The sequence below is a fragment of the Vespa velutina genome, chromosome 20, assembly GCF_912470025.1.
Source record: "Vespa velutina chromosome 20, iVesVel2.1, whole genome shotgun sequence".
NCBI lineage: Eukaryota > Metazoa > Arthropoda > Insecta > Hymenoptera > Vespidae > Vespa > Vespa velutina.
Window position 1 is genome coordinate 3,692,428 of NC_062207.1, and position 27,696 is coordinate 3,720,123.

Genomic DNA, 27,696 nt, shown 5'->3' on the forward strand with positions numbered 1-27,696 from the left:
ATAATAAATGTGAACAGCTATTACCTGATACTTCCCAAATAAATAACTAATATGAAATAAATAATAAGAATAATGATTAACTTGGGATGAGATCAGGTTAGAGTCGTTCTATTTGAATATTATCCTTTTTTTTCAAAAGGCTATGTGCTCTTACCCTTTAACCCTTTCACAGATCCAGACATCATTTGGTAGAAGATGTGATACGAACGTTCTAAAGTCTGTTGAGAGATGACACGAGCCTTTTCCAATAAATCTGTTGATTATTGAATTATTGAATTTATTCATATATGATTATTATTCTTCGATATCCGATGAGAAAGATAAATTTGATTTATTATACTTACAAGTTTCGATATCAGCACCGGCCAATTTTCCGGAGGGACCGAAGTGAATACGAATGAATTTACCCTAAACGTGAACGGCAATATAATTATTTATACCAATCGATAATATATAGTATATAACTGAGATTACGTTTACGAATTCGACGAAAGGAAATTATAAAAAAAGAAATCATTATTAAATATATAGATGAACTTACAAAACGCGAGGAGTTGTCATTACGGACGGTCTTAGCATTACCAAAGGCTTCCAATACGGGATTAGTCTGAACGACTTGATCCTCAAGAGAACCCTTCTTTTGGGATGTATCATCGGCTTTCTTTGTTGAAGCACCAACAGTGGCAAAATAAGCAATTACTTTTTTCGTGTTTTCAGTTTTACCAGCACCAGATTCACCGGTAATCAACATAGACTGATTTTCACTGTCTGTGAAGGAAAAAACGATTTATCTTTATAAATATATCAAATTTTCTTTCTCTTTTTTAATTAAATATTTTATATCTATATACACTTACTGGTTAACATGTTGACGTAAGCACCATCGGAAATGGCAAAGATATGGGGTGGAACTTCATTACGTCTTTTACCACGATATAATTTTGCGCACCTTTGAGTATAGACAGGGAATCTTTTGTAAGGGTTAATGGCAACGCAGAACAGGCCAGAATACGTCTGCAAAATGATATATATATATATATATATATATACATATACGTGATAATAATTATTGAATATAAAAATGTTTCTTTGAAAAAAGCATGGGAATAACAACAACAAGAAAAAGAAAAGAAACACGTAGAAAATGCACAAATAAATAGATCAACAATTCCCCATTGGTGGTGGTTGGCCGGTCTGCGGTCTTATACTGCTGCTATTATTATATGGAAATTCAAGAGTAATTATACAAAAAAGAAAATGTAGAATGATCTAAACATTTTCTTTATTAATAAACAACTCGTGTCTCGAGACGAGAGTTTAACCATAGGAAAGATCATCAAACGATAGATCATAGAATGTATGCAAGCCACGAAGGTAAAAGAAAAAAAAAAACAACACAAATCAGGTGTATCAATCACAAAAGAATGAAGATGAAAATTCAGAAGTATCTGAGAGATGATGATAAGTGAGACGATATTTTGGAGAAAATCGTCGAGATTAGGATAGTTATCATTGGCGACAAGTCTTAAAGTCGTTTACCAATGTATGAAAAAACGATTCTTCTTGAATCGTTAAACGTCATGTGGCACGTTGTAGTGCTTTGTAACGACGTTCTGTTGTATTTTTTTTTTTTTTTTTTATTACAAACAATTCCAAGATAAAGAGAACATTAAGAAGACAATATTTGGTTAGATAACCGAGCTGAGAATGTTATTAGAAGAAAGAAAAATATCTTAAGATATTTTTCTCGACTATATAATTCTCATTAACTCGATATCTTTCTTTCTTTTTTTTTTTTTGATCATCCATTGAATTTTTTTTTTTTTTTTTTTTTTTTTTTTTTTTAGAGAAAATCAGGAAGCCAAAGATGTAAACGACAAGGTTTCACTCCACAGATAAGCGGAGTCAATTGTTCTCCTTCAGGTCTGAAGTCTTACGTAGATGAGTTGGGCGTAGTAACGTTGTTTTAAGTTGTGCAGTACTGAAGCATCATTGAGGTAGGTCAGATTAGACATGTCCTCGCATTTCTCGTATTTTGGCGGGTTCACTTGCTGCAGTTGATCCTTCTTGAAGTCCTTTGTCTGTCATCATAGTCCCCCAAAGAGACACGGAAGAAGAGAGCGAGAGAAGAAGGGGGAGGGGGCAAGAGAAAAGAAAAGAAAAAAACCCGGTTAATATTGATAACAATGAAACTGTGACTTACGTAAATTAGTTTGTGGTAATAACGTTGTTTCAGATTGTGCAATACGGAAGCCTCGTTCAGGAAGGTCAGATCTGCCATATCTTCGGATTTTTCAAATTTTGGTGGGTTCACTTGGGACAGCTGGTCTTTGCGGAACTGTTTCGTCTGTGTGGGCGCCCGTGTTTTATGGTAATTCGTACTCATATTCATCGTTAGTAAATAAACATCTTGGACTTTATCTTTTTTTCTTCATTTCTTTTCTTATCGTTAACATATACAGGGTTTACATGCATAGCCTTCGTGTAAACCTTGTATATATATATATATATATACGCAACGGGAACACCAAGAAGTAAGAAAATTTGATTTCTCTATAATTACTCTACCAACTAAAGTGTTCCTGTTATTTCAGTTTTAATTTTTTTTTTTTTTTTTATCATTCTTCTCCGAATAATTTTGTAATACATTTAATATTGTGTACGCGCTAATACGCAACGTATACTTCAAATATAACAGAACTTAGAGTTTCAACAAAACTTGTAATTGATTGCAATCGTTTTGGCAAACTACTGTGGGTGGTACGATAAAGATAACACATAGTCTCATTTAGCTTCGAAATGTCGATACTAAAATAAATGTGGTCGATCACGAAGCTACAGTAGAAAGAGAAGGAAGATAATGATATATATATATATACATATATATTTTTTTTTTCTTCCTTTTTTCCTCTCTCCCTTTTCGATCACGTTGCGTAAAAGCGCTAGAGACCATATATCCGGCAAAACATATCTCTTTCTCTTTCTATCCGTCTGTCTCTGGCTAGCTAGCTAGCTAGGTGCTAGCTAGCTTTTGACAGTGCTCTAAAAATATATTGACCTGCGTTTCGAGAAGTGGCGTTTCAATTTATTATTACCATCGTCGCTGGCTATGCTAACAATAGCGTTTAGGTGTCGACGGGCCAGGGTTTGCTGAACTATTATGTAACACCATACTTCTTCCGTTTCCCTCCATCTATTTCTTTTCTCCATTTTTTTCTTTGTGTTAGTCGCAGCATAGAATTTATTTATTCATTCATTTATTTATTGATAAAAATTGTCAAGTCAAAGTTAAAATCAAATATTTATTGTTTCTAATCTAAATCTGTTTCACAACTACCAAATGATTTTTTTCTCTTCTTTTTAATGATAAAAAAGTGGAAACAGATATCTGCATAGTTCCTTCTATTTTTTTTAATTATCCGAGATCAAATTATCTCTATTATTTTCGTTTTTATCTTTCTTAGAAGAAGAATTCATTTTCTCCCGTCAATTTATTTTCGTTGATAGAAAGAGAACGGAGAGAGAGAGAGAGGGAGGGAGAGAGAGAGAGAGAGAGAGAGAGAGAAAGAGAGAGAGCGCCGGATATCTTGGCGCGTTCGGCGATAGAAGGTCGTAAAAGCTTCGAGCGATTTCTGTTCTCTCCAAAAATAGAGACGGAGTAGCTTGATACGGCAAAGCTCCGGCATGTTTGCCTTCCCTGTACATGTAGATAGATACATACATACGTATATACACAAGCTTATATGCTTATGTATCTCTTAAAGTATTATCTCGTGTATGTAGCTACATTTCCTTTACCCATTCTCAATTTTTTTCAGATATATCCATCGGATTAATTACATTTTCAACCAATCAAAGATTCATATTAACAATTGAAGAAGAATGAATAAATAAATAAATAAAGTAACTTTGCACTTTTTTATATATAAATATATTTAGATGATCTAAATGACCGATTGAAACTATGCAATAATAACACCTGTGACGTGAGAAAATCGTATCAATTATCTAGAAACGTGATATTTGGTTTATCAAGAAAATTGAGACATGGGTAATCCTAAAGGAATAAATAATTAAAAGAAAAGAAAAAATGCAAACCTCGCCGCCTGGTAATCCGACGGAAACAACATCACCCTTGGTAGCTTTGATTTCACCAAGAAGATAACCCTCCTTTTCGTCGGGTACCCAGCACGCCTTTTTAGCATCATAAGGTTTGGTCTGATCGATTCTCTTTTGTTCGAGAGAAACAAAGAGATAGGGAGTTGGATCAGGATCTTCTCCCTCCTGAGGCTTTGGCTTTGGCATGTTGGTTAACTTTGGTGTCGCTACTTCTCGATTACTCGATTACTTCGAAACTCGAGAAAGATATATTCGTCTTTCTATTCTTTATCCTTTCACACTTTTCGTCGTTTTCCCACTATAATAAGAGGGAGAGGGAGGCCTGCTCGCTTGATTTTTTTTTCTTTCTTCGTTCTCTTCGTTCCTCGCTGAATTCGGCGACGGACGGACTACTTCTGGCGGCACGATCTGGGCGGCCCTAAATAATAAACAAAGATCGTATATAAAACAATAACATTCATCGATATGATTCGTTCAGGCTATAAAAACAAAAATAAAATGGAGAGAGAGAGAGAGAGAAAGAATGTCTTTTCGTCACACATTTCTACTTTTATTCGTTCGAAATCACTTTGAAAATATACCATCATAATCTCACATATGCATTACGTGCATATATATATATATATATATATATATATATATATCGACGCATGTTTTAACAGGAAGCTAGTAGAATAAGTCAAAAATAACTCCGCCTTTTCAAAACGAAATACCAATGAACCAAGTCACGGATTAAAAACACGCCATTGCGTTGATAAACGAATAAATAAAAATCACGCTCAAAAAAAGCATACATACATATATATATATATATATATATACATAGATATATGTAGTCGTATAAATGCGTACATACATTTTGAAATGCAAGAGAAAGATTTCGAAAGAATAAAGAAAGAAAGGAAATACATCACGTGCTATCTCAGACAATAATGTTTTGCCGCGCGATTTCCAACAAAACGGCGGCGCAACCGACAAAGTTTCTTTGCAACGAATTTTTTCCTTTGACGAACAAAAAACAAAATGATTAATTATTTAAATTTAATTTTCCTCCTTGATAATCGAATATTTTCACTAATTATATACTAATTAAGTCCCTAATTCGTCGATGTATTACTTATTTTTGGGGTATATTCTCCTTTAAGTAGAATATCACAACCATAAGTCCGACATTATACGTATCATCGTGAGAGAGAAAGAGAGAGAATTAAATTTTAAATATTCTATTAGAAATTTTGAAGCGATATTTCGCTCGTTAAAAAATTTGCAAAAGCACTAAAGCTATTATCAAAGAAAAAAATATAAAGAAATAAATGAGTGATTAAATTATCCGTAGAAACGTTAACAAAAGTCAGTCCTTCGTTTGAATACAATTTCACAAGTGTCGTCGTCGCACCGAACCCATTTCACTGTGTTTTTCGATCTTCGTAAAAAATGTTTCTCGATCTTTCATATATATATATATATATGTAAAAAATATATGTGTATGTATACATACACATGTATAAAAAGAGCACACACAAAAGATAGAATTCGATTATCGGAAACAGATGAAATCTCTGAATCCAATTAGCACACAATTGATCGGTAAAATTGATCGTCTTCCTTTATAAAACACCTTTAAGATTTTTGTCCACTATAAAAAAAATCCCTTTTGTGGTTAAACAAAAGTAGTAATTCGCACTTTTCCTTTCAGGCTTTTTATAATCTCTCTCGCGCGATTGAAACTTCAAAAAGATGGAGATATTCCCAATTGGTTGATTGATCCAAGTTTTCAGCGTCTCCGTGTTTCTGGGTTGCGATGAATCTTTTTCTCGAGTAGAGAATTTTTCTTTCTTTTTTTTTTTCCTTTTCTTTTCTTTAGAAATGACGGAACGTTAACAACGTCTTCGAATGTAAATATGAGAATTCGATGATGAAAATCTAATCTCATAGCATGAATGTACTTACTAATATATTATTTCGAAAAATCTTTTCAATATTTCTCTCTCTCTTTCTCTCTCTTTCTCATTTTTTCCCTTTCAATCTTTCTCTGTCTCTTTTTTGAAAAATCTACGAACAAAACTAGAATACTTTTTCACAATTCGAAAACTATGCGAGAATAAGAAAAATAATCTGACACTCTTTTGAAAAGCAAATAAAAGAAAAAGAAAAAGAAAAAGAAAAAGAAAAAGAAAAAGAAAAAAAAATGTATATATATTTTTCCGGCAAAGAGAACAATCGACGTGATTCACTTACGTTAGAGAGCCGTTCTGTCGGGGAAACGAGCGGGGGCTCCCAATATAAGCGCGTGCAACGTGATCCTAAGCTGTAACGAGGCTTACGATTGGTAGACGATATGGGCCAATGAAAAAGCGCGTTAGTTCCTGGGCCAATCTACCTTTTTAGGTGGAGATGATAGCGAAAGTGTGACAAGGGGGTGGTGGCGGAAAGGTACTACGAGCGCAGAGTTGTACGTCCGTGCTCGGCTCGACTTGAGTGAGATGAAAATAGATAGTATGTTGGAGTGTGATAGACTGTTATGCCTATGAGAATCATTTCCAAGGGGGAAGGTTCCATGCTCGTTCTCTCTCTCTCTTTCTCTCTCTCTCTCTCTCTCTCTCTCTCTCTCTCTCGCTCGCTCGCTCGCACTTGCTTATTCCTCTACCTCTTCAGTCTACCTCTTAGTCTTTCTATTGCAGCTAAGAAGATCGAAACTCCCTTAAGACGATGCTCATGGACCAGTCTAGCGCCATTCCATCGAGGTGCATGTCGGAAGGACGCGAATAAGATCCGAACAAGAGTGTGGAGAGTAGTTGGTTACTTGTCAGGTGGTGGTAGTCTCCTCCTCGAATACCCAAGACACGATCCATTGCAGCAGCAACGTGTACTCCTGTACGGTCCACGTGGAAGATACACGTGGTCATACACGATAGATCGACGATAACAGCTGCGAAATAGTTGCATCTTCTCTTCTTAAGATGAAAAAGAAATCGATCGATCATTTTTATGTTTCTTCGGATATCTTTTATAGATTCCTAATGATTCGTCTTTGATTTTCTTGATTTTCGGTTTACTGCATTTTGTTATATTTTATTTTATTTTTTTTTTTTTTTTTATTTTTGTATCTTCTTCTTTCCTTATTGATTTATCATCTATATTATATTGAACTGATTCACTTTTAATTATTCCCATTTAATTTCGATGCTTTATTTATTATAGTAAATGTGGTTTTATGGTTGACTCCATTTTTCTTCGATTATTATCATAATTATTATTATTCCTTTTTTAATGTACATATATACATATATATATATATATATATATATATATATAAATAGTTTTATTTTTAAGATGAGATCATATTTGCTAACGTTAAAATGCTCGAACCATTAAATATTTACCGGATTTTAAATGACACAAATCGTTGCAATAAATTTCGTTGCATGTATCACATATATTGCTCATGTTATAAAATAAAAATTATGAATTCTAAGGCGTGTAGGATCACTTGTTTGGTAGAACGTTTGCAATGTGAAATAAAACTTATAATAAACGTTATATATAATAGACATTCAAACTAGTGATAATAAAATTAGTTAAAAATATAGCCTCATTGTTTTGATCGTCACGTGACCAACACGTAGAAGTAATTACTGATAAATTTTTGGCTATATCTAATTAAATAAACAAAAAAACCCTAGCAACAATTAATTAATACACTATCAGAGAGATTAACATCTTTGTTTAAGTTTATAAGAGCCAGTGGAAGAGAAAGAAGTTCATAAAGTTACGTTACGAATTCCGAAGATGTCCTTGAAATTTCATTAATATAACCGAGTCAAAGAAGGATTTCAATGATCTCGAAAATCACGAGTCGATATAGCAACATCATTTCCTTCGGTATTTCTATGAAATTGGATGTTATCCAGTTCTGTCAATTTGGCAGAATGATCTAATGCGGAAGGAACCAGGATTACTGCATATAATAATCGAATAATTGATCGAATAATCGATCTAAGAGATCAATCCATTGGGATTCATCTATAACATCTATAATCAATTAATTTTATACAAGTTTTATTATAAAATGCATTAGATAGAAAAAAATAAGTGAAACTTTGGCATCATTTTTCAATAAAACTAAAACGTGACTAATAAACGCTAATCGTCCAATCTAAAGGCTATATAATGAAACGAATAGTGTGCCAAACATGTGTTTAGATGAAAATCGAATAATAAATTAATCTCAACTTTATATGCAGGCTAAATTAGCAATATCTTTCAACGAGTTATCAGTTGGTTCTTGTATTTCTAATAATTCAAATATCATAGAAAATATAATTTTTATTTCATCTTTAAATGGTACTCTCTTGTTTCGGGGCTAGATCCGAACTATTAACAACAATTAATATAGATCTTTATTTTATAAGTAAGACAAATGATATATATATATATATATATATATATATATATATATATATATATATATATATATTTGAGGATTAATTTCACGATGGATCGTTAAACAAAGAAGAATTTAGCCATGTCATTTATCTAAACGTCATTCATGATTCACGAAACATATGTATGCATTTACGAAGTTGTTAAAATGTTAATCTTAGTGATCTAAAGTAAAAAGAAGTTATCTCTTGTCTATAAAAATATTATTCCATTTTCTTTTCTAACAAAAGAAATAGAAAAAGATTTTTTAAAACTGATTAGAACGAAATTAATGTACGTTTTCTTAATACAATTAATAATCTACATTATATTTGCTAAGATTATACTTTATAAAGAGGAAGAGAGAAAGAGAGAGAAAGGACCGATAAAAATCAATGAAAGCATTAAATGGATATCGTCGATACGATAGGGAAAAACGATAACTATTGGAGTTGGTCGCGCGATTAGGAATGCGCGGAAATAGATCGGTTGCGCAACACCGTCGGTAAATTAAGATTCTGACGCGGGCGGATGCCATACCAATGTTTATTGCGAGACTCTCAAGACAACGACGCTCGATCAAACACGCGAAACTTCTCGATGGATTTGTAAATATATACATATACACGTAAAGATTTAAGAGAAAAATATTAGGGGAAAATGAACGAAAACTAAAATGATTGAATCAACAAATACACGCGCACAATTTCAAAATAACAAAGACAATGAAAAAGAGATTAGAAACGTGGAAGAACATGTATCGTAACATGTAACGCAAATTAAAAATTAATTAATTAATTATTAAATATGTTCGTTTGGACAAATTTCATATATAAATATTCTAATAAAACAATGTCGATATAAGAAAAATATTTGTATATATGATATTCATATGGAACTTAATGTGGGAAGGAAGAGAGAGATGCTGATGGTAAGGGAAAAGCTAAGCGCAGCAAATGAAAAAGAGTTTCGAAGCTTTCGAACGATGGAGATCACAGGAGTAAGAGTAGGAGAGACCGAATCTAAGATTATTTCTGGATCAGCCGGAGATAAACCGGGCCAACGTCGGCCGAACGAAGCCGACGAGGTGGACTGAACAGAGCCTTGAGGCTTGAGTCATCCCCGTTCGATTCGAATTTGGCGCTCTCCGACGATTACGAACGAGATACCGTAATATGGAAACGTCCCTTATTGTCTACCTATATTTCTTTCTCTATTGTCTCTCTCTCTCTCTCTCTCTCTCTCCCTCTCATATAATATTTATAAATAATTTATAATAATTTATTACTCCAATTTATCTTTTATATGTTTAAGTATTGGATTAGAAACGATATTTGTTGAGACGCAATTATTAGTTACATATAGACGAACTCTTTCCAGTTACTTTGTTTTTTATGGCTAATGTATTTATATGACCTATTATCGTACTGCGACATTATAATTATAAATATTTTATATGTATCCTAATACAAGTAATACAGATTATAAACTATTTTCTAATTATGACTCTATAATGGAGAATTGTATAATAAATTAGATCGGCATAATCTAAATTATTTCTCTATAATAATTTCATATAATGAATATTATTATTTTTTTAAATATTAAACATAAACAAATATGATGACCTAATAATAACTTCAAATAATTAACAAAATAACTAAATAATAATAATAATAGAAAATTTTTAATCGATTAAAGATTGTTATTATCTCTTATAAGATTAATTCTTAATTGGTCGATTCAAAAATAATTTAATTGATTTTATCTCTCTAATCGTATCTTTCGAAAGCTTCGCCTCTTAACTCTTATCTTATTTTACATCATAGTCAATATATTAACTACATGAAAATTCCATAGAAAATTGTTCATCATTTTACAAAGATCTTTGTACACCGGCAATAATAATGGGAATTCTTAACCGAGCCAAAGAATGCCTGGGCAAGCAGACTTGGCACGACTAGAAATCCTACAAAGAAGTTTAGGATCGCGGATGTAAAACTTCTCTCTCTCTCTCTTTCTCTCTCTCTCTCTCTCTCTCTCTCTCTCTCTCTCTCTCTCTCTCTTTCGTCCGTTCTCTCTCTTTTTTTTCTTTCTTTCCGTCTCTTTTTCAGATACCTATAACATAGAGAGCTCATTATAAAAGATTATAATTTTTTTCTCTAATAAATATCCAATAAACTTCAACATTAACCGAAAAAAGAAAACAAATCAATCCTAATGAATATTACCTGAAAACATGATCTATATCTAGTTTAGCCTAAAAATCGATTAAATCATAATAAATCATGAATTAATGTATTGTAACCTAAACGAAGAACATTGTTTTTATAAAATACAAATTCATGAAAAAATATCTATGTCCTACAATTTATGTTTAAATATTACATAAGACATAGGTATTATATAGGTAATTGGCATAATATTATTGCAAAAGTCTTAGCAGATACTATCCTTATTCCATGTCACTCTATTCATTCTTGTTGCACCTATGTATTTTATCTTTCTACCTTGTCACATCTCGTACCTTATTTTGTCCTTCTTTTGCCTTACCTACACCTCTTTTCTGTACCTTCTGGGGATCTGACAGCAGCTATTTTCGTTTCCTGGCGGCAATATAGAAGCTCTACGTTGAGGCTTCAACCAGTTCGTTCTCTCTCTCTCTCTCTCTCTCTCTCTTTCATTCTTATTTCTTCGTTCTCTCTCATTTATCCCAGTTTCTCTTCTTACTCTTTTTATCCCAGTTTATTTCCATTCTATTTTTTTTTTTTTTCTATATTACGAATGGATTATGCACATTATGCAGTCTACTTACGACTACACTTTTATGACATCATTCATTGCATTACTTATAATAAACGGATGAATATTTTTTTTTCGTTTTCATTTCATTTTATTCGATATTTTATTCCTTTTCTATTTTCCTTTAAATTAATATTTTCTCACGAGCTTTCTATTTTCATCTGTTTATTTTTATTATCAGCAGTCCGGCTTTTCTTTCTAAAGTTCCCGTAACGAGTGGATTTTTACGAGATTCGGTTGACAGCCGCCCAACAATCAACCCCTATTAGTCGCCCTTTACGACAAGCAGGGAATACTGTGAGTATATTCTGTCCCCGACCCACAGGGGAAGATCATCAATAAGGATAAATAATATATATTATTTATGTAGTATTGCGTTTTTTATTGTTATTTACTTTTATACTTTACATTATCCTTAAAATTTTGAATAATATTTATATGATAATCATGTTTATAATAAATTCCCGGTAAATAATTTGTATATATAATGCATTCCATATCATTTAATCATGCCTGGTAATAAGAATAAATTTAATAAAAAGCAAAATATAACATTTTATCTGTTCCTTCTTGCACAATTTCATTTTTAAATTTGATGCTATCTCTTTGATGCCATCTATGATCTTACAGATTGAATGTATATCGAAGATATATAATGTATTTGTTATCAAGTTCGATTTTATATAGGAACTTCTGGAATTAAATATTAGGAATAGAAAATATTTTCTATTATGTGGTATCGTTTAAGAATTTTCGTTTATATTTTTATATTTCAATTAGTTTCAGTGTCTGGAGAAATAAGTGCTCGTGTACAGTTGCACGTTGATGGTTCTGGTTTTCATAGGTTAGAAAATGGAAAAATTAAATATCTTTCTTCGGTCTTTACCTTCATCTGATTCTATTTACAGAAACTTCACATATCACATCAAACTAAATAATTTTACTACGAACAATTGTTATATATCATTGCATTTTGTACTCCCTTCGGCTCTCTACGTAAACATTAATGAGTTAGCAGATCTGAGAAGGGCCGATAAGGTAATTAATTATGCTCTTTATATTTTTCATCAACGTTCTAACATAATTTACATTTTACTTATTAATCTTCTAGATTAACATATGCTCTGTGGGAGAGAAAAATGTGGAATTATTCATGGAGAATGCAAACTCTCAGAATATTACTCTTTGTAGCCTTATAAATAATGGCATATGTACCGCATCTTTACCAATTCATCAACGATACCAGTATCCTAAAGAGAATGGTGATTATGAAAATATTGTTTTAAAAAAACCTGTTTTACTTATAGGTTGCAAGGAAAGAATTAAAGAGTATAGAGTCTCTAAAGTAGATATATGTCCATCATGTGCCAGTATGATGACAAAATGGAGAGAAATACCATATGATATTGTAAGATATTAATTAATCCGAAAAGGACAAATTTTAAGGTCCTTTATTAATTATAAATTTATTTTGTCCGTGTTAATAGGACGAGGTAGATTACATATGGACAATACCCATAGGAAATACATCTTATTTGTCTTGCGTCACTTGCATTACATTACTGACAACTATTATAGGAACTGTGTTTTTAATGGGAACAATATGGAAGACCATATCTAAAGAACATTTAAAGAAAAATTAATTTATTTTCACACTCTTATAAGGTGGAAAATTGTGAAAGAATATATATATATATATATATATATATATATATATATATATATATATATACATCTTTTAAGAAAAAAAAACTTTAATAAATATTAAATATGTTTTAAATATACTTACAATCTACTTTTCTACGTTAGAAATATTTTACAATAAAGCCATTTTATTCTATGAAATAATATGTTTGTCATGGAATCTTTGGATCATTTGTTTTTTGTATTTCAGAATTATCAACTTCCATTATTTCTCCTATCTGATACATCGTAGTTTGTTTTTGCTTTTTTACTGGATCGTTCCACATTTGTACTTTACCTTTACCGAACAAAACGAAAATAAGATTTCCTATTATATAAAGACCAGCAGAGAGGAAAAATATACTTCTCCATTGAAGAATATTTGACTGTGAATCAAATGAAAAGAAATATTATAAGTAACATGGAATAGAATAAATGATAAAGATAAATATGTATTACTAACCGGATCTGGAACGATCACGCTACATATTAAAGGGGCTAAGATAGCACAGATATTTGCAGCGGTATTGGTAAAACCCATTAGAGCACCTGCAAAATTAGGGCTGAGATCCATATGATTAACATTGTGGCCACAATATGCAGCGATATTCGAAGCTACTGCAATAATTAAAATTGCAACAGCAAGTTCAGGTTGTTCCTTGTTAATGTAACCCAAACAAATAAGAGCAATGGCTGGAATCCATTGTCCTATAGTATTACATATTTTCCTCGAAACCTCTAAGGTAATAATCTTCTTTCTGATACAAAGATCAGAAAAATAACTGAATGGAAAACTAAGAATCCATGCTGTCAAGTATGGTAATGCTGACATTGTTCCATTCTGAAAAGAACCAAACAAATGTTTTTTATCCGTTTGGTATCACATTACGGTCGATAAATGATTCTACAAGCAAACTAATTGATATTCTTAAACTGTATTGTAATTGATCTTGACCGACAGTAACCGCAAATCTAAGAATTCACTAATGGAGGTAGTTGCATTCGGTTAACGTAGCGCGCCTATAAGACGTTACTGGTATATATCGGCATTGAATCATAATCGAATAATACTGTCCCGCATATTAATTGAATTCGTTATTTGCGTTTTTTTTCAAGCGGTTAAGATATTACAATGATTTTAATTAATATTCTTCTCGTATGATCGTGTATAAATAGATTGTCATGGCCGTATACTGCTCAGTTACAAAAAGCATTTATTTGGGCAATTAAAAATTTAATTCAAATTTTTTTATTTGTCTCAATTTAATCCATGCAATTGAAAAGTCAATTTGATATTTAGAATTTATATTAAAACTTGCCTGTTGTATGTCATAACCAAGAGCAGAATTCATATAAGAAGGCATTTTAGTTAACAGCATCCAAAATCCCCAATTTTGAACCGATTGTGTAATAAGAAGAGCCCAAACAGGTACAGACGTTAATATAGCGACCCAAGGAGTAGATAATTTCTATAATATAAAAAAAATAAATAATCGTGTATAACATTTATTAACAAAACAAATTACGAACAATTGATCGTTACCTGATCGGTCTCGGTAACACCTAAGCTGACTTCGATGAATTCCTTTTCATCCAATGGAATATTTGGATGATCAGCAGGTGATTCTTTGACAAAAATGATGACGCAAAGTGCAGCTATTAAGCTTATAATACCCCAACAGTAAAAGCAACTTGGCCAGCCAAGAACGGAAGCAGAAAGGTATCCAGAACTTAGAAGAGAAATGACATTTCCAATCCAACCACCGGAATAAACAAATGTGGCTAAAATATAGTTATTAACAATAGTTTTATATTATTCCACTATCATAAATAAATGAGGGGAGGGGAGGGGAGGGGAGGGAAAATTAAATAACTTAACGTTGAAACTGACCTAATCTACCTCTTTCATCGCTCGGCGACCATTTAGATAAGAGCGTATGTAAGGTCGGCATGACTGTACCTTGGGCAAAACCAGCAATAATTCTGGTAACACAAACATATTTCCAACCACCATAATGGGCTGCAGAATGAACTAAAAGTGTCAGTAATCCGTTGATAATAAGAGCACCAGACAAAACTTTTTGAGCTCCCCAACGTTGAGCAATGACGTTACCGAGTATTTGAGTACATATGTATCCCCAAAAGAATGAACTCAGTATGGTGTCCTTGGTACTCTGATCCCAATGAAATTCCTGCCCATTGAAAAAATAACAAAAGTATTGATTCTGATCGCAGAGGATTTGAACACAGATTAACGAGGGAGAGAGAGAGAGAGAGAGAGAGAGAGAGAAAATTACGTACTTCGAATTGTGGATTAGCTTTGGTAGAATTGGTCATCGCCTCCAAGGTCACGGACATGGTAACCCTGACAGCATAACAGGACAAGAAACCGAAGGTCATGAATAGTACCTGTACGTGTCTACATCCAAAGAGGGCTGTAATCAGACAAATATTCGAACGTCATACCTATCAAATTATAATACGACCTTAATCTTTTATACAACTTAGATGATTTTTCTAATACTTGCATACCTGCATTAATAAGATGTTAGACAATATTGTTATGTAATATCATTGATAGCACATAACGATAATGATAATGATGAATTTATTTTATAAATAATGTTTCTAACATCATAAAAAAGAAAGAAAATTTAATATATAATTGATGAGACATTATTCTATCCGTATATAAAGTATCTGAAAGAATGTTCATCATTATTTATTAGGGTATTAAATTTGTTTTAAAAAGTTTTATATAAAACTTCGTAAATCAAATTTTTTAATAAGAAAAATGAAATATATAATTTTGCGAATATCGCTTTTAAAGATTCTCGGTAATGACCAAACGATTAATCATTCTATCTTGTGCTATCGAAAAATGTAAAGAATGCGGACTACTCGTAATCGATTCTACGTGCTCTTTTAGAAATGTACAGTATGTCCGGTTTAAATATATACACGTGATTATTTCCCTAAGTATTAAAAACGCAATAAGGTATTCCAGACGAATGTTGTTTCGTGTCAAGAGAGAAACACGTCGTCATGATAATTGACGAGATAACATCAAAGATTCGACTTTTAATACTTAGGGAAATAATCGCGTGTACACATTTTTTCAATGTAACTACTTATATTTACGTTTTTTTCTGAAATCACAAGTAATAATAATAATAATAATAATAATAATAATAATAATAATAATAATAATTTATGCAACCAGCCAATATCATTTTAATTAAGTGATGATTTTATATGAAGTATATAACAAATTATAATTTATAAGTTAGTTTTAATTTTAGTAATTTTAATTAATTAGTTTACTGTACTTTTTTTTCTCTAGTCCTGCTTATATATACTCAGCATGGATTGCGATGTACAATTTGTAAAATTTATATATATTTGTACACCTAAATAAATAAATAAGTAAAATAGATGAAATAAAAAGAAAACCTCGATTAGCATTGGTAATTTTACTCTTATGTGTTTCTGATATATATATATATATATAGTAATGTAAACATTAGCGATTGACAATTAAATATGGTAATAATCATATATGATGCAAATTTCATTGATTATACATAAATTGCACAATTTTATAGATTAGAAGAACGGTCACCGGGCGAATTGGACCGATTTAATCTTATTTAACAGATTTGATAAATAACATCTTATCTGAAGCTTAATCTTAAGTTACATCTCAAACGCGATTATACAAACACTTTGAGGTCGAACTGATAATGGAATCAAATGTGTCAATCAATAAATGTATTAAATATTATGCTTCATGCATATATGTATAATACATGTATGTATATATATATATATATATATATATATATACACACACGCACAAACAGAAGCACATATATATTGTAGAAATCGGCTCATAAAAGTAATGAACTCGGCGCGTAAAAGTTAATATTTTAATAATATATTATAATATATTATAAAAAATGATTACTTTACTGTTATTAATTTCTGCTTTACTACTGTTACATTATCATTATTCTATTTATATTACAATATTATAGATATCTTATTATCGTATGTGTAGGTATATTTTTAATACTTGAAAATCACTGATTGATTTTTGTTTAAATAAAAAATTAATAAATATAAATATAATTTTACATTTATTTTTTATATTTAATATAGTACCTTTAGGTTTGATGGGGGGTATTCTCATCATTTCGGAGATCGAAACCCTTTTATTGCGTACGGACCCCATGTTCACGTCGGCTTTGTTTGATACTCGTCTCTGGTAGCACGTTCCAAGTTAACAGAACAATAAATGACTACAATCTGTCGTTCTAAGTACTGTCGTTTTATACTCGATCGTCGAAAACTCTCCCACTCCTTTATCCTTTGCATTCGTAACTTTGCTATTCTATTTTGCTCTAACTAAAAGAGAGAAAAAAATATTAGAAGAGTGTAATAATGATTTAATAACAATTAACATTAAAATGGAATCGATATAACAAGAGAATTATTAATCGTTATAATATTTTAAGTTTTTAACAATTTTTTTTGCTTAAATCATTCATAACAGAGACTATTTTATCTAATATCAATAATAATATATAACAATAACAATAATATATTAATAACTATGATATTTAGTTACTGTATGATTACATTATAGATATGATTAACAAAAATTCATATGTATATCGAATTAATTTTTGTTATACTAAACATATTTAAAGAGCATGCTATCTCTGAACAGAATTTTTATACAAGATTTTATTTACACTGTTAATCGTTCTATGTAATTATTTTATCGTTGATTATCAATAATGAACATTTTTTCTGCCCTATAAAGATAATAAGTATCTCAACAAATGTATTCTTTTTTCTTCCATTCTTATTTTTTTTTTAATTTTCAAATCAGATATAGATGCGATATGTGCATTTGGAATGCGATAAATTATCAAATATATAATTAATAACTTTTACATCAATAATATCGATTTTTAAAAGCAAAGATTATATGTAATATACTTTTTGTCTTATTTTTTAGCAGCAATAACAATTGTAATAACGTTAAAAAAAAAAAATAGTTTTTAAATTTATAATTTTAATGTTGATTTTGCCAACTTATCTATATTATTGCAATCTCATGAACATGTGACTCCGTGGCGCAACGGTAGCGCGTCTGACTCCAGATCAGAAGGTTGCGTGTTCAAATCACGTCGGGGTCATGAGGAATAGTTTTTTTTTCTTCCCACAAATTATTATAAAAAATAAACTGTGCAAAATCCATGTCCTCCGTATTATTTCTTTCTTTCTTTCTTTCTTTCTTTCTTTCTTTCTTATTATATCTCATGCAAAATGATGGAGATATATATATATATATATAAAGTATAAAGGGATACCAAGTGTGTATGTGTGTATGTATATACATTATCTTTCTTTTTTTTTTCTATACGTTCAAAAGTTTAAAACTGAGAAGAAAAATAAAAAGTACTTCTTCTCTTAAACGTGCTAAATCTATCTATCTTAAAAATGATATATCCATTATATATTGTTACAAAGTATTAAAGATAACATCGTATAATCGACTACGACAAAAAAAAATCCAATGGAAATATAATGTTTCAAATATTTACGCATAGAATATTACCTTTATTTAAAATACTCTGCATTTATTTTTTTTTTTTTATTATTGCATTTGCATACCGTGTGCATCACAGACTTGATTTTTGTACCAACAGACGAAGATCTATGAGACAAAGGCATATAATAAGGAACACTGAATCTCTTTTGATTTTGTTCGTTTAGTTTTTCGAATAAATAATTATTAATGATCGTTGAAAAAAAAATTGTTGTAAAATCGTTGCAATTTTTGTTATATGATGCATATAATAGTGGATGTGTGTGTGTGTGTGTGTATATACACGATGTCGTGTATATACACGAGGACAGGCGCGCACGCACACACAGACACATTATTCCAAGTGATTCAGCTCTTACGGAATGATAAACTCCAGTAAATTATAAAAAAAATAACAGATCCTTCCATTCTCCTAAGTAATGCAGTAGCAGATCTAAATTTTAGTTTCACAGAAAATAAAATGTAAATGTAGTAACATACCGTACAATACGTTAACTTGGAAATAAAATATCCATGCATTTTAGACGACATAGAAGAGAGAAAGTGTGTAAAATTTATACATATTAATATGAGAAATTAATAATTTGCTATTTTATTAGCTACTAACTTATAGAAAAGTTTTTCACACATATACAATTTTTTGCTATTTTACGGTAGTAATATAGTTCCGGATATATCTACAAAGAGGAAAATTATTTTTATATATATATATAAGGAACTGATAACGTTCAGGATAGAGTTGGCATATAATAAATAACAATTTCATTTCGTACATATACAAACAATTAATCTTCATCTGTCCCTTTCTGATATACTGCGCCAAATTTACTCATGTATTTGCGCACAAAATCTTTAGCTTTGTGTTTAACATTTTCATTACATTGTAGTTCGTCCACACTTTTACAATGTTTCAGCTCTTTCGCGAGTACGAAATGCGTTAACTGAAATTAATGAAGAAATCATTAATAAAGAAATGAAGGAAAAAGAAATATTCTATCAAAAGATATTTTTACCTTTCTCGCAAGATGCTTAAAATCTTCCGTATTAGTTATCCGACCTTGCTTACAATCATTTTTTCTGTACGGATTTAAGAAATGTACCATAACATTGGCCATATTTATTCTGAAGGTATCCTTAATCTTTCTTTCCGACATGCTGCTAGTGAAATCGGACGATGTTGATTGTGGTTTATTCAGCCAATGTCTCGAATGAACTTTCGATTTATTACTACGTCTATGTTTTCTAAGTTTATCAACATGCATTTTAAGCCTTGCTCTTTCCTTCTGCCTTCGTAATTTTTCTTTTAATTCCTTATACGTTTTATGACCAATACGATCCTCTTCTCTTCTTGGCTGCAATTTAAATACAATAGTTGAGGTATATTATTCCCCTTGAGGATTTTTTAAGGATTTTAAGAGGAAAAGGAAGAAGAAGAAAATAATTACACTAATGATCCTTTCTTGTACCAAACCATCTCTTCGCTTTTTGGTTTCAGGAAATAGAGCCGAACCAACTGGAGTATTAAATGGATTAACTTTTTTTGTAGAATTACGTTTTTCTGTGGTACCAGCATCTAAATATACATCCTCTTCTTTCTTATCAATTTGGTCATCATCAAGATCTTCTTCATCCTCGTTAGAGGACGTTGAATCGTCACTGGATTCTGAAGTAGATGACGAATCTGGTTGGACACCTATGTGGTCCGGTGGCGGTGGTAACCATTGCGATACTCTTTCTTTTATATGATAGTAGTACCTTCTGCCTCTAGCATCTATCGCACTCTTCCATTTAGGTGGCAAATCTATGGGTGGTATTTCCGCCTGATTGGAAATAGTATCGGTAGAAGCATTGACAGGAAATTGTTGAGAGTTTGTCGTTTTGTCAACATAAAGTGATTGTGACTGAATGGAGATAGGTTGCGAAACACCATGGACAGGTACCAAGTTGCTTGCGATCGACAAGTGACCTTCCGGATACTGTTGATGGTGTGAAATTAAAGAATATGAAGTTGTCGTCTGATTGAAAGCAGATGCTTGATTTAAGGAATACACTACGGGTGGTACACTTGAGGGAACGGCAGTTGTACCAGTTATACCAGTGGATATTTCAGAAGTTATTGTTGATTGTAACGCATGAGGATTTTGCGATACTATAGTACTCGAAGTCGATAGAGATTGATTTCCTCCTACGCACGTAGAAGTACATTGCTGTGCGATATCTCCTTCTGAATAAAAATATCAATAGTTAATGAAAAGAAACGATATAAATGGAAAAAAAAATCTATAGAAGGATTTTGCAAAGCAAAACATTATTTTCCGTGAAATTACCTTGGGCAGAATAATGCTGCCATTGGCCAAGCGTTGGATTATAAAATACCGGATAACCAGTTTGTGGATCTAACATAGCAGTAGAATGTGGATCTATACCCAAAGCTAAACATCTTGCTTCGTGTTCTTGCCAAGAATCGTGTTGCTGACGACGTTGCCTCTCCTCCTCTTCTTTGGCTACTTTCAGAGCAAATAATTGTCTACGTTCATATTTTGTCATCCTCGGTATAGGAACTAAACTACTTCTTTCTTCTCCTTTCTTATCTTTTGTTCTATTATGTTCAAATTCTGGAGACTCTCTTCCTCGTCTTCTATCCGTACGTTTGTCTAATTCGGCTCTTCCATACCTATCGGACCTATGTCTGTAGCAATCATTTATTATTGAAAATGATATGATTATTTGTTTCACTATTCGACACAATTACAGATATAGTAGGAAAGAGAATATTTACTCCATTATATTTGCTAGATGCATATATACATACATACATACATACATACATACATACATACATACATATATATATACACACACACACACACACACACACACACACACACACACACACACATTTTTGATCTTCTAAATATCGAGGCATTCGATACATTTACCTTTCGTAGGACGTTCCAGCTTTTTCATCTTTTTCGAGCTCTTCCCTATACCCGCGATCTAAAAGTATAAGATAAATTAAATAATAAATAAAACAAATGATGTAACATTTCTCGAGTTATACTGGTAAAAGAAAAAAAAAGAAAAAAGAAAAAAAGAAAAAAAAAGAAAAAAGACAACAAGAATGACCTGCTTCTCTTTCATGTTCCTTCATCTGTTCGATTCTTTCCTTTTTGGGTATTCTGAAGACCTCTTTTAGATTAGACCATTCGGCCAATAACGTCGACGCTAATTCAGGAATAAGAGATTGATCTGTACTTTCAGATTTGATTTCATTTATTCCTGAATGTTCGACTTTAGTTTCGGTTAAACATGGAATGTTGCTCAAATTGTCCAAAATTTTCTTCGTACCACCGTCGTTATAACAACTGTTACCTTCGTCGGATGATCTCTTTACTTTGACTTGATCATCTTCCGGTGACTCTCCATTTGGTGATAAATATAATCGATTTGACCATTTTTCTACTACACCATAAATCTTACTATCCATTAACATTGTTTTGTTAGGTATTGGCAGTGTATTTAAAGTCTTTAGAATTTCCAGACGAAATTGTTGCGCCTCTTCGGATTCGTCCTTAGCAATATCCATAACATAGCTCCATATTAAACGAAGACCATGATAATCTAAGAACAATCTTCTACACGGTTGTTCCCCGCTTTGTATTAAACGCAACAGGCATGTTCTATGTTTCAATTCTCTACTTCGAACCATCAAGCGACTCAAAGTTAAAGTATGAGCGCGATTTTTCAAACCACCCGAGCATAACTTGTCTATTTCCTCTTCCAACTGCAAAGAAAAGTAAGAGAACGATATCATATTTTATTGAATTGATAATAAAAATAATAACATACGTCTTCATCCTCCATATAATCCATTGATTTCTTCTCCTCCTTCTTCTTTCTAGCATCTTTCTCACGTTTCTCCTTTTTCTCGATTTTTTCTATTTCTTCTTCAGGCGTATCACCGATCCAACCGCAGCAATTAGGAGCTTCGCAGAAACACTTTTGCGCTTCCTTTCTGAATATTTCACGATATTGCTCATTAAATATGGTCGCATTGTTATTAATTCTACATTTCTATTAATTACGTACCCATATCGTTGAAAATGATAATTAAATGTAATCTCTTCTCCAGCGGCTATGAACTTCTTTATAAAGAATCCTATTCTCAATTCACCATTTACGGTCCACTGCAACGTCATTGTAAACGTAGATAAGGCAATATATTCTAAAGATTTTCCTTGACAAGTATTATAAAATGTACCTTTTGTGTTTCGGCATTTGGATCACAGCTGTGATTTATGAAACGCGAAACATTCCCTTTCATAGTAGCATCTATTATTTGATCAGACTTTAAAGCCATGAAATAATAATGTCTGTTCTTGTCTTTGGAATATTCTTTAGCTCTACGGCGAAAATCTTTCGGGTCCACAACTTCTCCTACGTATTCCATTATAAATTCTCCTCTATAAAACAAAAGCAAAGAAAGAGAAAGAAAGGGAAAAAATGGGGGAGGGGGAGAAGAAAAAAGGGAAAAAAAAAAAAAAAAAAAAAAAAAAAGAAAAAAAAAAGAGGAAGGAAAAAGGTAAAATTATAACAATATAAACTTTGTAAGATATATTGGCAAAACACAAAATTTTAAATTATATTGATAAACACTAACACGTCTAAATCAGCCACTGCACGTAATCCAAATCCTTTTTTCTCCGTTTTAAAGACTTCGCACTTTGCATATTCACAGTTTTGAAATCTTTTGTTAGTGCACCTATCGCCGACTACGCATCTAGATCCGCTGCAATACACGTAAAAATTTAACAATTAACTTAATTATACTCTTGACAATATTTAATTAGATTTAAATTTACAAATTTATAAATTTGTATACCATTCTATCATGAGAAGTCTATTGAGACAATCCTCACCGCAACCAAGTTCACCTCTTTCTATTTCCTCTTCTGTCAGAAAACAATCGCATACCATTCTTTTGGTCTCCTTATTGGTATATCTAATATAAAAATGTGTATAATGCGATTTTTTTTCTCCTACAAAAAGACATGAAAAACGTACGAAAGAGTCAAACCTACCTCTCGGTAAGATACAAATTTTCACGTAAATATTCAAATTGACTTAATCTTTCTTCCATTTCTTTATTCTTAATGTCGGCCGTTATTATCGGACTTGTCTTTATTCCTACAATTTTAGGGACCTGTGTTGTCAACGAATTAACAGAAGAATTATTTTCCAAATTTTCCTCTTTATCCTGTTTAATTTCTGGATAAGAATGTACATTCATGGATCCACATACGGCTACGGATCCACGTTCCAAAGAGGCAGATTCTCCTGGAGGAGCACTATTGGACTTAGTTGTCACGTGTGTTATTAATTCAGATGTAACAGCAGCATTTGATAATTCAAATGCTGCTGTTCCGGAAATGGACGAACTAGATCCTCCCATTTCAAGTTCACTAGATCTTCGCCATCTGGATTTTACTTTAACTGGTTTCAATGAATCCGAATTGTAACCAGAAGTATTGAAACTTGCTACAAGAGGAGCCAGAGGATCGTGCGTGGTTTGCATTTTGTTAGCATTATTTTCCTTGTCACACTGTATTTCAACAGATTGCCCATCCATATTAATCTTTGATTCTAAGGAAGCAGTAGTCATATGGGCAGTTATTTTGTCTTTCTCCTGTGTTGAATTAGCTTTCAAAATTTCTGTAGTTGATTTAGTCACCAAGCCACGCCCTCGAGATCTAGAAAAATAATTAAACCGTTATATGTTTAATTAACAGATAAAAGGGAAAACAATCGAAAGAATTTTAATGGGCTAAGATCGAAGGAATAACATAACACACGTTTACCTTTGTTTCATTAAACCTATTGTGCGAATTCTATTGCTCCTTCGCACGCCAGAACTATTCGAGCCACTTTCTGAACCTGTGGTATCCGTGCTACCGCTACGGCTTCGAAACTCGACCTTTTTGTCAAGATCATTCATATTATTTTGAGCACCTTTTGTATCAATATCTGGTATTTTATAATTATTTATTGATAACAATGTATCATTACTACTGTCACCGCTACTGGTTAATTTCATATCTTCGCTATCTACTTTGCTATCTGCTTCACTGTCTGCGCATACATCTTCAATATTTTGCAAATGATCAGGAGGAGCCTTTTGATTAGTTTTCTTTTTCTGTAAATTTCTACAATTTAATGGTAGCTCGCTTGCACATGCCACACTTTCTGTAAAATTGTCTGACTTTAAGACACTTCGTTGTTGACTTTTCAAAACACATTCCACTGACTTCTGATAAACATATACCGTATCAGTATTAGACTCACAATTAGCTGAACGATGTAACTGTTCCATTTTATCTAATATCGATGAACTGCTTTCGTCATCTTCATTAACCAATGATATTTTTTGTACATTTATACACGTTTCTACAGGCGAATTAACACTTTCTACACTGCACAAATCGTTAACCAACTTTTCTATCTCTTTAGAACACTGATTCGGTTGCACTACATTCGACTTTTCCGATTTAAAACAATTATCCCCTTTTACAATCTCTTTCTGACGTTCTCTTAAATGTTGATCCTCATATTCTTGCTTAGATAGATAATTATTGCTTCCTTTTTTGGCATCGTCGCTCAAAAAATTAGATTCCTCTTTTTGACGACGAACCTGATCTTTACTCAGGCACCGATGTTTAAACGATTCCGTTCTCGTAATATCCTCGGCCATTTTGTCACTTTTATAAGTACTATTCGCACAATCTAACGAAATTACCTTTTTATTAGTAGAATTATTATCTATATCGTACGCTACTTTATTATGTTGATGCTTTGAACCTGACATTTTATAAGATAAAACACTTGGCGTGGATTTTTCGTCGACAGTCATACGTAAATTATTCATACCATTCTGAATGATTTGATACTCGTTACCAGCTGTACCTTCCACTTTGGACTCTACCACCATCGACTGCGTACCATCTTCATTTTTTATAACGGTATATTCTACAAAATTATCTCCCTCTAAATTAGCCTTATTCATCAATAGGACTTGTTCAACCACCATCCCACTGTCTTGTTCTAGAGCATTATAACTAGTTACTGTGGCATCACTTTCTACTTCCATCTCCTCACAAATTATCTCTTCTATTACCTCTTCTGGCCACACTTCTACTTCGTTCGACGTAGATTCAAGTTTAGTCTCATTATTTTCTGTTGTATTACCAACAACCATTTGACGTACATCCTCTGGACTAAGTTTCTCCGATTGATCCAACAGATTATCCAATCCATCTTGACTATCGCTCTCTTCGTCATCTCTTTTGTATATACTACATACATTATCGGTTAATACATCATCGCTATTGGACAAGTTTTTATGACTATTATATTTTCTATGTACATTTTGATTCTTCTTTGAATCCATTTGATTCTCAATTTCTTCCACGCTTCTTGATTCTTCGGCATTTGAAGTGGACGATGTCTTCAAGATCTTTCCATTTATCTTCCTCTCTTCTAATTGCTTTTTAGCTATCTGTCTGCTAGACTTTCTAATGGGCGTATACTTGGGTGATGATTTTACGGATGTCTTAACTTCGTGTTTCCGCTTACGTGCCATATTGATCCCATAAATGTTTATTTATCTGTAATAAAAATAATACCTTGAAGAGAAAAGTCCAATAAAAAAGTTTCTAAAAGGAGTAACTTGTTCTCTAGAGAATTACATTGTGATATATTCTTTAAATGATCAACGATAATTTGTCCTTTTTCCTCATAGATAGAAAATGTGATAAATTACTCCTCGATGCCCTTACTTACTATTGGCGACACTACACAAAGTCCTATAAATGAGATCCTAAATAGGATCTAATGCTTAACGGATAACCTATATGTAAATCTAAATGCAAGTTTGTAATTGCCATATGGCATATGATATTAAATACGGGTATATATGATGATTAAAAATAATATAAAGAAATTATGAGCTATTCGAATGTTGTCCATTATAAAATGAGATATTAAATAATTGTTAAACTTTGCAAATATTATCATTATTATCAAGTAAAGTTTACGTCTTGGAGAGATACTTTTTCCATGGAATACGCTTATTTTATGTATAACCGAAGAAACTCGATTATAACTGGTGACGTGTATTTGAAAAAATAATTTTCTAATTGAACATTTAAAGCAAATCAATGTTAATTAAAATAAATTTTTCTGATAAGAAGAAAAAAGAATTCCGATTATTTTGATCGTTAGATATCCCTAAAGAAGACTAACTAGAAAAAGTGTTATACTCACTGGACAATTAAAAAATTATATCTCCCGATTTATTACCAACAGTTGTCATTTTGAGAACATCACTTACAGGAATCTATCACTTCGTCTGCTTCGTAATTCGTCCATATTTTCGACTAAAGCAAACGGATAAATAAGCATTTAAAAAAGTATATTGCAAATATTATACTCTAGCAATTAAAATATTTCATTCGAATGTTTTCCTTTAAAACAGTTTAATGTCAATCCAATGATGCACAAATTCACACCCCGTAAATCGCTGCAGTTGTTGAATTTTCACTTGTATTTAACCGTGTTGCACATGCAAATATAACTAACGTAAAAGCACTACGAATAATATCGAATAATAATTCACAGAACTAACCACAGATTTTAATTTGTATGAAAAAATATTAATAAGGTCATCCTCAAAATTGCAAGGAACGCGTGATACTTGAATAAGTGTATACGTTGTTGCCACAAGCATCGTTTGTTTCTTCCAATGCTGCCAATATAAAAAAGAAAACATACAGATGCGATCATTTTCTAAAGACAACAAGGAGAGGAAATAGAAAGAGCTTGTAAGGCTCTTTAGAAACTCTTCATTCTCTCGTGTCTCAGACTATACTAAAGCTTATCCTATGGCGACGCCTTACATTGGACATTTGCAGCGCCCTCTGCTTCCGGTGTGCTGATGTCCCTTAGAAAAGCATCTGATTAGTTAATATTTCATACGTGCAAATATTTCATTGATC

At 31.9% G+C, this 27,696-nt stretch overlaps 4 protein-coding genes, 1 long non-coding RNA gene and 1 other non-coding gene across 25 annotated transcripts in view; 3 read left to right on the forward strand and 3 right to left on the reverse strand.

Moving 5' to 3' along the window:
* Positions 1 to 4,559, reverse strand: part of LOC124956045 (myosin heavy chain, muscle) — a 30,049-nt gene extending 25,490 nt beyond the window's left edge. For all 11 annotated transcript variants that reach the window (XM_047511400.1, XM_047511399.1, XM_047511392.1 and 8 more), the window contains exons 1-6: positions 4,099 to 4,559; positions 1,938 to 2,081; positions 858 to 1,014; positions 542 to 768; positions 345 to 408; positions 155 to 253 (exon numbers count right to left, since the gene is read on the reverse strand). In XM_047511400.1, coding sequence (XP_047367356.1) covers positions 155 to 253; positions 345 to 408; positions 542 to 768; positions 858 to 1,014; positions 1,938 to 2,081; positions 4,099 to 4,305 — 898 coding nt within the window. In that variant the 5' untranslated portion in view covers positions 4,306 to 4,559. The remainder of the gene's footprint in view (positions 1 to 154; positions 254 to 344; positions 409 to 541; positions 769 to 857; positions 1,015 to 1,937; positions 2,082 to 4,098) is intronic.
* A 1,972-nt stretch (positions 4,560 to 6,531) lies between these two features.
* Positions 6,532 to 7,039, forward strand: LOC124956054. The gene is made up of 2 exons (XR_007103068.1): positions 6,532 to 6,615; positions 6,801 to 7,039. It is a non-coding gene; the product is annotated as an uncharacterized LOC124956054 (long non-coding RNA).
* Positions 7,040 to 11,193: 4,154 nt separating this feature from the next.
* On the reverse strand, positions 11,194 to 17,329 carry LOC124956050 (putative inorganic phosphate cotransporter). Its single transcript, XM_047511416.1, has 8 exons — positions 17,191 to 17,329; positions 15,328 to 15,461; positions 14,918 to 15,218; positions 14,570 to 14,808; positions 14,346 to 14,495; positions 13,490 to 13,867; positions 13,133 to 13,412; positions 11,194 to 12,960 (listed from the first exon to the last, which is right to left on the reverse strand). Exons 1-7 carry the CDS (start codon positions 17,258 to 17,260, stop codon positions 13,200 to 13,202), a joined length of 1,485 nt encoding a protein of 494 aa, XP_047367372.1. The 5' UTR covers positions 17,261 to 17,329; the 3' UTR covers positions 11,194 to 12,960; positions 13,133 to 13,199.
* Positions 11,598 to 13,042, forward strand: LOC124956053. Its single transcript, XM_047511420.1, has 4 exons — positions 11,598 to 12,187; positions 12,252 to 12,381; positions 12,455 to 12,751; positions 12,831 to 13,042. The coding sequence occupies exons 1-4, from the start codon at positions 12,075 to 12,077 to the stop codon at positions 12,984 to 12,986; spliced, it is 696 nt and encodes a 231-aa protein (XP_047367376.1). The 5' UTR covers positions 11,598 to 12,074; the 3' UTR covers positions 12,987 to 13,042.
* LOC124956047 (probable histone-lysine N-methyltransferase CG1716) lies at positions 17,297 to 27,554 on the reverse strand. 10 transcript variants are annotated; one of them, XM_047511409.1, is made up of 15 exons: positions 26,966 to 27,554; positions 24,505 to 26,307; positions 23,728 to 24,396; positions 23,529 to 23,648; positions 23,307 to 23,435; positions 22,908 to 23,109; positions 22,736 to 22,833; positions 22,496 to 22,661; positions 21,773 to 22,430; positions 21,586 to 21,643; positions 20,974 to 21,335; positions 20,092 to 20,870; positions 19,660 to 19,998; positions 19,420 to 19,587; positions 17,297 to 17,433 (listed from the first exon to the last, which is right to left on the reverse strand). In XM_047511409.1, the coding sequence occupies exons 2-14, from the start codon at positions 26,280 to 26,282 to the stop codon at positions 19,432 to 19,434; spliced, it is 5,514 nt and encodes a 1,837-aa protein (XP_047367365.1). In that variant the 5' UTR covers positions 26,283 to 26,307; positions 26,966 to 27,554; the 3' UTR covers positions 17,297 to 17,433; positions 19,420 to 19,431. The 10 variants fall into 10 exon arrangements, with proteins under 10 accessions (XP_047367365.1, XP_047367366.1, XP_047367361.1 ...); XM_047511410.1 differs by lacking the exon at positions 17,297 to 17,433 and adding an exon at positions 18,762 to 19,079; XM_047511405.1 differs by lacking the exon at positions 17,297 to 17,433 and having other exon boundaries at positions 19,216 to 19,587; positions 26,966 to 27,078; positions 27,327 to 27,554.
* Trnaw-cca lies at positions 18,162 to 18,233 on the forward strand. The gene has a single exon. It is a non-coding gene; the product is annotated as a tRNA-Trp (tRNA).
* Positions 27,555 to 27,696: the final 142 nt, after the last annotated feature.